Consider the following 11841-nt stretch of genomic DNA (forward strand, 5'->3'; position numbering starts at 1 on the left):
TTGATTTCATTAATTGCTCCAATTCTTTACCTTTGCCTGCATCTACACAATTTGCCATGCAACTTTCCACTTGTCACTCTGATGTGAAGCCCTATCTACACCTAGACCCTTTATTAAAATACCAGCTTTATAGAGTTATAATTTATATACGGTAAAATTCACCCATTTAAAAACGTATAGTCTTATCAGTGTGATTAATATATACAGTTGTATAATCACCACCACAATCAAGATACAGAACATTTCCATCACTCAAAAAGTACTCAGCCCCTGTGCAGTCAATCTCATTTCACCATCTCCAGCCCCAGGCAATGACTAATCTGGTTTCTGTTACTATAGCTTTGCTTCTTCTGGAATTTCATATCTGTCGAATCAGACAGCATGTAGTCTTCCACATCTGGCTTCTTTCACTTAGCATAATGCTTTTGAGATTCACCATGTTGTTGCATGTATCAGTAGTTCATTTCTTTTTGTTCCTAAGGAGTACTCCACTGTAAGGAAATACTGCACCCTGTTTATCCATTCAACAGTTAATCGATATTTGGATCGATTTCGGCTTTCAGTTACCGAAAATGAAGTTTCTATGTACATTCATATACATATACATATCTTTGTGTGGACACGTTTTTATTTTTCTTATGTAAATATCTAAGAGGTGAATTGCGGGGTCATACGATAAGTGCACATTACATTTTATTAAAAACTGACCAATTGTTTTCCAAAGGATTGTACCATTTCACATCTCCCATCGGTAATGGGAGAGAGTTTTTTTGTTTGTTTTTTGTTTTAGAAGATGTTGGGGGTAGGAGTTTAGTAATTTATTTATTTATTTTTGCTGTGTTGGGTTTTCATTTCTGTGCGAGGGCTTTCTCTAGTTGTGGCAAGCGGGGGCCACTCTTCATCGCGGTGCGCGGGCCTCTCTCTCACTATCGCAGCCTCTCCCGTTGCGGAGCACAGGCTCCAGACGCTCAGGCTCAGTAGTTGTGGCTCACGGGCCTAGTCGCTCCGCGGCATGTGGGATCCTCCCAGACCAGGGCTCGAACCCGTGTCCCCTGCATTAGCAGGCAGACTCCCAACCACTGCGCCACCAGGGAAGCCCTGGGAGAGAGTTTTTCATTTGCTCCACATCCTCACCAACACGTGGTATTATAAGTATTTTTAATTCCAGTCATTCTAGTGCACATGTAGTGATACCTTATTGTTTTTAGTACACATTTCCCTAAAGATGAATAATGTTGAGCCTTCTTTCATGTTCTTATTTACCATTTGTAAATCTTCTTTGGTGAACTGTCTGTTCAAATCTTTTGTCCATTTGTTTCTCATTTATTACAGAGTTGTAAGAGTTCTTTAAATATCCTCACTACAAATCTCTTAAGATACATTTTACAAATATTTTCTCCCAGTCAGTAACTTGCCTTGTCATTTTCTTGACAGTGTCTCTTGAAGAGCAAAAGTTGATAATTTTGCAGAAGTTCAGTTTACCAATTTTTCTCTTTCAAGATTTTGATTTTTGTATTTTATGTAAGAAACCTTTGCCTAACCCAGTTCAATTTCTTTGTCTGTTTTTTTCTAGAATTTTATACTTTAGCTCTTACGTTTAGGTTTATTATCTACTTAAAATAAATTTTGTATATGATGTGAGATAAGGGTCAACTTTCATTTTATTTCCTTATGGACATCCAGCTGTTTTTTGAAAGGTCTCTCCTTTCTCCATTGAATTACATTGGCACCTTTTTTGAAAAATGATTGACCATGTATGTGTGGGTCTATCTCTAGATTCCTTATTTTGCTCTATAATTCTGTCTATCCTTAGGCCAATACCATACTAAATTATGTAGCTTTATAGTAAATCTTGAAATCAGGTAATATAATGCCTCCACACTTGTTCTTTTTCAAAATAGTTTTGACAATTCTAGGTCCTTCACATTTTGATGAAAAATTTTTAAATAACTGTCAAGTTCTAAAAAAAAATCTGCTGGAATTTTGATTGGGATTATATTGATTCTATATATTAATTTGGGAAGAACTGAAGTTTTAATATTACTGAGTTTTCTGACCAAATATGGTATCTCTCTCCACTAATTTAAATCTTCTTTCATTTCTCTCAACAGTTTTATGTTTCAATGTATGTGTTGCACATATTTTTTAAAATTTATCCCAAAGTATTTCATGTTGTTAGATGCCACTGTAAAAGTCATATTTAAAAATTTCAATTTCCAATTATCTGTGACTAATAAATAAAGACACAATTGATTTTTCTTTGATGAATTTGCAGTGCTTCAACCTTGCTAAACTCGCTTATTATTCTTGTAAATCTTTTGGTAGATTCTTTACGATTTTTCCATGTAGACAATCATGTTGGCTATAAATAAAGACAGTTTTACTTCCTTTTGTCCAATCTCTATGATTCCCATTCCCCTAGAATCTGCATTACAATGTTGAATACAAGTAGTAAGAATGGTAAGAGAGGACATAAGCTTAGGGAAAAATCATTGTGTTTTACCACTAAGTATAATGTTAACTATAGTTTTTTCACACGTGGCTTTTTATCAGGATAAAGAAATTCCCATCTATTCCTAGTTTGCTGAGATTTTATCGTGAATGAGTGTGAATTTTGTCAAACGCTTTATCTGCATGTATGGAGATGATTATTTAATTTCACTTTTTCATTCTGTTAATATAATGAATTGAGGGGTTTTTTTTTAGTATTAAACCAACATTGCATTCTTGAGATAACCACCACTTGATCATGATGTATTATATACTGATGGATTTTATTTGCCCAAATTCTGCTAAATATTTTGGGGGCTACGTTATGAGGGAAGTTGGTCTTTGTTTTCTTTTCTTCTGATGTCTTTGGTTTTGGTATCAGGGTAGAGTTAGCTTCATAAAGCGAGTTAGGAAGTATTCCCAACTGAATTGTAATAGTTACCCCTTAACCCTTAACATCAGGCTCATCAGTGAAGCCATTGATGCCTGCAGTTTTCTTTGTGAGAAAGATTTTAAGTATAAATTCAATTTCTTTAACAGGTATAGGACTATTCACATTATATTTTTAAAGAGTTCTGGTGGTTTGTGTCTTTCAAAGAATTTATCTTATCTAAATTGTTGCATTTATTGGCACAAAATTATTTACAATATTCCTCTATGATTTTTTTTGGTTTACTGGGGAATAAATGGCATAGAGGAAAACTTGCGCTTTTTAGGTATACTGTTCTATGAATTTTAACAAACTCATGCAGTGATATAACCACCACCACAATCAAGACATAGAACATTTCCATCACCCCCAAAAGTTCCCTCACGTTCCTTTAGAGTCAGTTCCATCCCTCCAGGTCCCTTGCAACCAGTGACCTGATATCCATCTACCCATCTATAGATGTGCTTTCTCTATACTGTCATATATCTGAAATCATATAATAAATAGCCTTCTGGATCTGCCTTCTTTCAGCTTAGCATGCTCTGTGTGTATCGGTAGTCCATTCCTTCTCATTGCTGAGTAGTATTCCATTGTATGGATGTACCACATTTGGTTATATATTCACCAGTCAAAAGAGATTTGGCTTGTTTCCAGTTTTGGCAATTGTGAATAAAGGTACCATAAACATTTTTGCACAGGTTTTTGTGAAGACATATGCTTTCATTTATCTTGGATGAATATCCAGTTTTGCTTCATGCGTTTTGAAGCTTTCTTATTAAGTGCAAACACATTTAGGATTATTATGCCTTTGAATAATTTACTCCTGACTCATTAAGAAATGTCATTCTTTGTCTCTGGTATTATTTCTTCTGTTGTGGACCAATATACTGAGGTCACAGAATAGTCTGTTAAAAAAAAAAAAATCCCCAGAGGGTTCTGGACGATCTTTCACTCCAAGGAGTGAATTGAGATCAAGGTTACCCTGTTTATCTCAGACTGACGCTACAAAACAATGTTTGAATCACCTTCAGGTCAGAGCCTAGCCAAGGAGAAATCCAGTTGGCAAGAAAGCACTGAATTGCCTTGAAATATTTTCAAATATCACAGTCGTGAATCAACTCAAACCAACAGGAAATTAAAATTCATTGAAAACTCCTATGTCAAGACTCACAAACCAGAATGAGTCAAAAATGAGATGATGAAATGTTAGGACTGATTTGTGAGGTTTTGGTTCATGAACTCTTTGGTTACTTCCTGTCTTCCTCTCTCTTGTTTTCCTCAGTTTCTTCTAAACTTTTTGCAAATTCAGGTAAGTCATGCCTGGCTGTGCCCATGATTTCCACAAACACTGAGGACAGAAAACTGTCCTAATGTCCTTCTGTCATTCCTCCCTCCCTCCTTTATTCTTCTCTTCTCTTGCACCCGCTTTCTTTCCTCCTTGACGTTAAACATTTATTTATCAAGTGCTCACTATACATAAAGTACAGTATGCAGTTGCTCTCAAAATTTTTGATCATGAAAAGGAAACACATTTTTACGTCAAAACCCAGCACCCTCCCCCTCTGTGTGTGTGTGTGTGTGTGTGTGTGTGTGTGTGTGTGTGTGTCTCCCCTTCTCCTTCTCTGTCCCTCACCTGATTTGAGGGTGGTACTGTATCTGCTAACAGAATAGTGGACGTCAGTGCCAGGACTTGAGCCTCCCTGACTCCAATCCAGTTGGTGTGGAGCAGAACACACATACCGTTTTAAAAAGCTGCCCAGGTGATTTTAACATGGAGTCAGGGTTGAGAGGCACTCAACTTAAGAGTGTTCAAGGTCTTTGTATCTCCTTTCTTGGGAAACTGAGGTTAAACTATTGAAGGAATTAGCCCCAAGTCACCCAGTGAGCCAAGACTAGAGCCACGATATTCTGTGTGTATCCACACCCCACTTCTACCTGCCTGAAGAGACTGAATACACGGGCAGCTCAGTGCCCTCTCCCTCGCATGGCCGGAGAACGCCTGTCTTCTCTTTCGCTACAGTCTTTAGGCACCGTATCCTACCATTCATATCTCTGCTCTTACTCGTTCTTCATGTTTATACTAACAGGAGCTCACTAATAGCTGGGAAACAACTTTAAAAAGACCCAGGCTTTTTCAACTAATCGGCATTAATCACTACCTCTGGTTAAACTGGCTGAGACAAAACCCAGAGCCGGGCTTGTTCTTTTTGTAATTGGTGAGACTCCATGAGGAAGTGCAGGCAATGTGACGTCCAGGCCTGTTCCCCGTGGGGTGGAACCAGGCCGAGAGCAGAGAGGAGATGAGAACACACACATCTCCCTCTGCTGATGTCCAATGACAGGGCCAGCCTGCTGACAGCTGACGTGTCTGGTTCAGACATTGGAGCTCAGGCTGGGGTTTAGATTCCCTGGAACAATCCACACATAAGGAAAGGAAAACACAAACGTGATTTTCTTTGACACTTTCCCCCAAGTTCCTTTTCCATTATTATTGTTAGAAATTCCAGAAAGAAACACACCGAATTAAGCATTACATACATTCTTCTCTGGAAGAGAACAGGGTGTGTGGGTTTGGGATTTATGAATAAAGTTCTTGTGTACCAAGTTACTTGGTAACCCAGGGAAAGCCAAAGGAACTCCATGCCTCGCTTCTCTAGCTATAAAATGTGGTCAACACGTTGACTTCAAAGGCCAGGCTACTCACTCTAGCCTTGCTTGAATTGTCCGGATTGGATGTTGGGATGGTCGAAAAAGGAAGAAGAAGCTGAAGTGAGCTGGAATGCCAGGCAGGGTCCCGGCAGGAGGCAGACGGTACACTCACAAGGGGTGATGGAAGAGAGTTTATGAGAGGACAATTGGCAGGTGTGTGGGTCAACAACCTTCAAGGGATGATGAAGCACTCGGGGGCTAGGAGGACAGTGCCTTCCCATCCTCAGGCCTGAAAGGACAAGGAGAGGAAGTAGTGCCCGGGAGTCTGGGGAGGCCTGTCACCGTAGGAGCTGAGGTCTTCAGTGGAGGGATGTAGCCACCTCCAACCCACAGCCCAGCAGGGAGGGATGGGGGAGTACACACCCCAGCCTCACTCTCCCCCACGCCGTGATCTCCCACTGTGCTTCCCTTTGGCTGAACCCAGCAGGAAATGAGGGCAAAGGAGCCCAGCTGATGCAATCCATACAGGCCAGCTTCCCAGGACACAAAGCAGGGTGGACAGGGGGAGAGTGGATCCAAGGGGCAAACGGAGAACATTTAGCAGAGCTGGACAAACAGCCTCCGAGTCCGCCCAAAAAAGAACAAACTCCAAAATACACATCTACTCTATACATACCTCCTTCAATATTGTATCATGACGCGTGACTGTTAAACAGGACTACGTACGCAGAAGCACATGATCAACCATAAAGACCTACACGTATTATTATCATTATCATGATTATTCAAAGGGGGCTTAGAAACCCCTTAGTCATTGGATGTCAGGGGCTGAGCAAATACAACAATTTAGCAACTGTTAGATACAGAGGTTGTTATCAGGCTTCATCCAGCCCTGCTCTGCTGCATCTGGCCCCCCTCTGTAACACCAAGTGGCCCCGCTGGAAATTCCAACAGCGTAAGCTACAGTCACTCTGCCTGCCCGCTGTCGATTTTCCTCTCTCCTCAACTCCCGCAGGGTGGAATGTCAGCTGAGTGGCAGGGAGCCTGCTCACCAAGGGGTTGGATGATTGCTTTGGAAACCCATCCCTCTACTGGAATTTAATAAAAACCACCCATCAAACGCAGGGTGGGGGTGTTGGCTCTTTAAACGATGCTTTGCTTTAAGGAAAAAAATATTAATCTGTGCCAGTAAAAGAAAGAGGAGAAAGAATCTAGTTATTCAAAGAAGGAAGAAAAAATGTTTTTAATTTAGAACTTTACTAATTTCATTCCCCTGCTCAAAACTCTTTGATGGCTATCATTGCTGAGGGAATAAATTTCAAATGCTTTAGCCTGAGCTGTGCCCTCAGCTTTTTCTACCCAAACACTCATTACTCTCCTTCAATTATGTTTCTTCCATCAAGGTGATTGACTCAGAGAACATTTTCTGGGCCATTCCAGGTGTGTTCCCACACACAGCTTTTCCACGCTTCAGACCAGCGGTTCTCAACCTAGGACAATTTGCCTCTTAGGGGACATTCGGTAATATCTGGAGACCTTTTTGGTTGTCACAAGTGGGGAGGGGAGGGTTCTACTAGTATCAAGTTGGTAGAGTCCAAGGAAATTGCTAAACATCCTACAATGCACAGGACAGCTTCCCACAACAAAGAGTGGTACAGCCCCAGATGTCAGTAGTGCTGAGGTTGGGAAACCATGCTCAGGACCATGTCTGATGTCCTCCCATGCCCCACATCAAAATACTGCCCATTCATCAATGTCTGGACCTGCACTGTCCAACAGCGTAGCCACTTGTCACATGTGGCTACTGAACCCTGGGAATGTGACTAGTCCAAACTCAGATGTATTGTGTCAAATACTCATCAGCTTTCGAAGAACGAAAAAAGGAACGTTAAATGTTTTGTTAATAATTTTCATATTGATTACACGTTGAAATGATAATATTTTTGGATCTTCTGGGTTAAAAAAATATACATTATTAATTTTACCTGTTTAATTTTGCTTTATTGATGTGGCTACTAGAAAATGTTAAATTTATGTGACTGAATATTATTTCTACTAGACCAGGGACTGGCAAACACTTTGTGTAAAGGGCTGGATAGAAACACTTTAGTCTTTGGAGACCACATATGGTCTGCCATGTACTTTCTCCTTCTGCTTGTCCTCCTACAGCTCCTCTTCCTCCTTCTCCAACCTTTCAAAACTATAAAAACCATTCTTAGCTTCGGGGCTGTATAAACAGGGCTTGGCCCTAGATTGAGCCTGTGGGCCACAGCTGGTAGACCCGTGGGGATCAATGAGCTACAGAAGCAGTCTTTCCCTCCTTCTCTTTCACAATGAACTTGGACTTCTCCACCTCATTCCTCCTATAATTCTGGTGTCTGCATCTCAGTCTTTTCTAAATCCATGGGTTCCTACAGAGCTGACACCGTCTTTCCCGAACACAGATCCTCCAGAGAGACTGGCAGGATGCCTCACCCCAAACATGGTCGGAAGAGGGAGGCAGCTGAGCTGTGGCCAGTTCCAAAGATCTCCGTGACCTTCCATTTCCCTTTGCTCTACCTGGAGCTAGTGGTAGAACCTAACTCAGAGTGAGTGTGAGGACTGATGGAATGACAGACAAACAGAACCCTCAGAACTTGGCGTGAACACAGCTGTGCTTCTCATTGTTGCTCTTATTTTTATATGAGTAATTACTGTAATTATTAAAAATTAACCATTTATTGAGTTCTAGAGATGAGACAAATGTGAAAATGATTCCCATTATTCTTCTTGTTGCTACAATTATGTTTTTAAAACCCAATTGTTTGTGAATTGAATTATAAACTCTATAGATTTATGGTCTACTGCTTCTAAAAACCTGATTGTTTTTCCAGGGAGTTACACACACGCATGAATGTGTATATGTTGGCAGCTCAGAATTAACAGAGTATTTTTTTAGGTTCTGAATTCCTCTCAAATGGGAACGAAGTGTTCTCCTGACCCTTCCTACACTCCATATTACTGTCGACATCTGCAACTAATTGATGATCTATAAGTCAAAACTGTGACCAATGCAAAAAACCTTTAGCCAAGCCTGCCTGGGTTTGGCTGACCCCTCCTAATGTATTTCAGATTAAGACTAAAACCAGCCACCTTTTAACTGTTCAACTGAGGACTGAACAGTAGCGGTGAATATTTATCAAACATCAAATAATCACCTGATCAGATAACATGCTTACCAGTGAAAATCTAATTTAGAGCATTTTTAAAATTTCATCTGAATTTTTAAAACCCAGACCTTTTTGAAAGGTACATAGAAATATATTGTCAGCATGCAATTTGATGGATTAAAGTCACCCTTTAAGCCAAAAAATCAAATTATGACCATCTGAATGTCTTTGTAGTAAAGGAATGACACTTTAAGAAGCAACAGGAAGGGTCAACATAGCATTTTTGGTAAAGAATTTGGGCCCTGAAATCAACAGACCTGAGTTTGTGTCCCGGTTCTGGCATTTTCTAGCTGGGTGATGCTGGGCAGGTTACTCAACCTCCCTGAGCCTCTGTCCTCATCTGTGAAAGAGGCACAATAGAAGCTTCCTTAGGGGAATCCTTTTGAGGATTAAACGTGATATATTTAAAGGGAAGTATCTATTTAAATGGCAAACTATGCGTTTCAAACATTAGGAACAAAAAGGCTACAAAATGTACCATCTGAACAAGGAAGAATATCTTTTGAAAATTTAATTATATAAAGGTAATGGACTTGATAGACTATTCGTGTGTTTACTAACTGGCCTACCCTGTGCTCTTTAGGAGAAGGGTTCAACAAATCTCTCTTCTACTCACATTGGCAGCAACTACATAGAGTTGCCCATTTGAGAAGAAGCTTGGTGCAGTCAACAACCACATTCCGACTGAGGGCTCCTACAGGGCTCCTGGCTTTCTTGGCCCAGCATCTTAGTTCTGGGGCCAGTCATCCCAGCTGCCACTCATGGCTACCTGTTGCCAAATTTCAGTTTCATTCTCTCTGGAAAATGATGGCTTATCTCTTTGAGATTTCCCCAGGGCAGAGCCAGGCTTTTCTGTCATACCAACCTAACGTACTCTCCAAATTTGGTAAAAAATCTACTCAGCTATTTCCACGAGATGTGGTAAAGTCAAACAAAGAAACAGAAACTTCATTCTAAAATAAAATTTTGTTCATTTTTGATCGATATAATGCAAAAGCGGACTTGAAATGATGGATATTTATGTATTTCTGAAGTATTCATAGCTTGAGAATGATGAGGAAACTTCAGGTTTTTTTCATGGTCGTCTCCTGCATGTCTCAGGCTCTGGGGCAGGCATCTGTCTAACTGTAGACATTGCCTTCCACCTGAGCTGCTACTTCTTAGCATTGGACTTCTAGTCTATGAAATGAGGCGGCCTGACAGCCTGACATCTCTGCAGATGCAGGATCCCCAGAGGCAAGGATGCAGGTACAGTGGCCATATTCTCTTCAAAGCGATGAGCTCCAGGGCCGGAAGGTTGGTGTCCATCAGCCGTCCTCCATCTGTGGGGTTCTGAACTAATTCAGAGTATAGGTAAGGGCACCAACCACAGGTCCACACCCAGGCCTCCAGGCCCCTCTGGCAGCTGCACCACCTCCAACTGAGGCCACCAAGGAGCCCTGAACATGATCCTCTGAGGACACACTTTGGAGGAAAGTTGTCCTCCTACACCTCAAGTCACTGACGGGCTGGGCCAGCCTCTCTTCCGTGATCAGGGCAGGATGCGTCCCTGGGGCAGTCGAGTATCACTGGTGACCAGCACCCTCACCCCTCCGCCAGCCCCAGCGCGCCCTGCAGCAGGGGCGGGAAACACAGCTACTGACCAAGTGCCTCCAAGGTGCTTAGGCGAGGGGCTCGCGATTTGCGTGTATCATCTCATTTAATCCACAACAACAGAATCCTTGGAACTAGGCATTTTTCTCCCTATTTAACAGCTGGGGAAGTCGAAGTTCAAGAAGGTTAAACCATTTGCCTCCACTGGTCCTGCAGATCATAAGTGGCTGAGTCCACCCCAAGGTTGACCAGCACATTCATACTCGGACGGCTACAACAGGCCAGGGCAAGGGGGGAGGGCTCTCAAAATTGTCCCCTGATGGCTGCCAGTGGCAGGGTCCCCGTGACTGGGTCTTTGTTCCAATGTGGAATGCACACACGCACACACACACACACACACACACACACACTATAGGGTGCCAGAGTAATATGGCTGTGAGGTTCTGCTCTGAGCTTCCTAACTCAGGGCGCTGGAGTCCTCGGCTTGGCTTGAACTCCTTCTAAGCTGAGAGCTGGCCAGGCCTCAGAAACACAGGGCCGTCCATCACTCAAGTCTCAGGTTTGCTCCTTGGAGAGCCGGAGTTGACCACAACTGCCTTGGCACCGTTCCACTGTGAGCGAGTCACAAAACTGGCATTTAAGTCCGGAGCGGAAAAAACACCCCAAGCTTGTTCGTTTTTTTCTGACAGGTGCTGGAGCCCACGAAAGGTCAGATTCCAGCTCGCAGTCACATCCTGGCTTAGCCGGCTCCAGGCACACAAAGGCCTGTCTGTCTCACCCAAGCACGGGGAGTGGGGACCCAGGCCAAGGGCTTAACATGGCTGCCTGATGGCCCTCGCCTGTTGATCCGGCCCTTCACGGGCATGGGCCTAAATGAAGCATTGGGAAGCCCAGCTGCCGAGGACGTGTGGAGCAGGAGGAATGAAGAAGAATGCAGGCTTTTTTCTGATTTGTAATTGCAAGAGATATGAACCCCCCGGCAGCCCATGAATCCATAGCTCACATCCAGCCCGCTGCGGATCATTTGTAAAAGCCCTGGGATGCTGCTATTTTAAGTTCAAAGCCTTGTGGGGCCGCAAAATGGAGTGAGAGCTATCCCTCCAAGCCCAGCAAGGACGTTGGGAAATGAAGGAGTTTGTTCTCTTCCTTGCTGATGCACCAGGGATCGCTTGGCACTGCGCTGTTATTGGAACAGAGGGTGTGTGTTTAAATGCACGTAGCCTCGTGCTTTCAACCAGGAACATTTGTTTTTGCAGCCTTTATGAAAACATCTCCCAACGGACAATGGCTCCAAGGACCCAGAGTCCTGGATTTTAAGTTCCTCGTCAGCAGCTGTAGGCCAAGGTTCTTTCACACGTCTAACTTCTTCAAAAGATGGTCACTTTACCAACTCTCCAGGCTTCTCTAGTCATGCGATTCCTCCCCCTCTCCCCCCACAACCTTCCCCATAACTTTACACCAAACTGTGAT

The 11841-nt window shown here is 42.5% G+C and overlaps 1 protein-coding gene across 1 annotated transcript in view; it reads left to right on the forward strand.

The window, feature by feature from the left end:
* The window catches only part of LOC309968551 (putative E3 ubiquitin-protein ligase TRIML2), a gene marked incomplete at both ends in the record, with an annotated part of 81834 nt that extends 70720 nt beyond the window's left edge, over window positions 1–11114 (forward strand). The window contains 1 exon segment of the mRNA XM_082849838.1: window positions 11061–11114. Within this exon segment, the coding sequence (XP_082705964.1) occupies window positions 11061–11114 (54 nt within the window).
* Between the last annotated feature and the right edge of the window lie 727 nt (window positions 11115–11841).

Source organism: Leucopleurus acutus (genome assembly GCF_964270905.1).
Source record: "Leucopleurus acutus genome assembly, chromosome: 1".
In the NCBI taxonomy this organism is placed as follows: domain Eukaryota; kingdom Metazoa; phylum Chordata; class Mammalia; order Artiodactyla; family Delphinidae; genus Leucopleurus; species Leucopleurus acutus.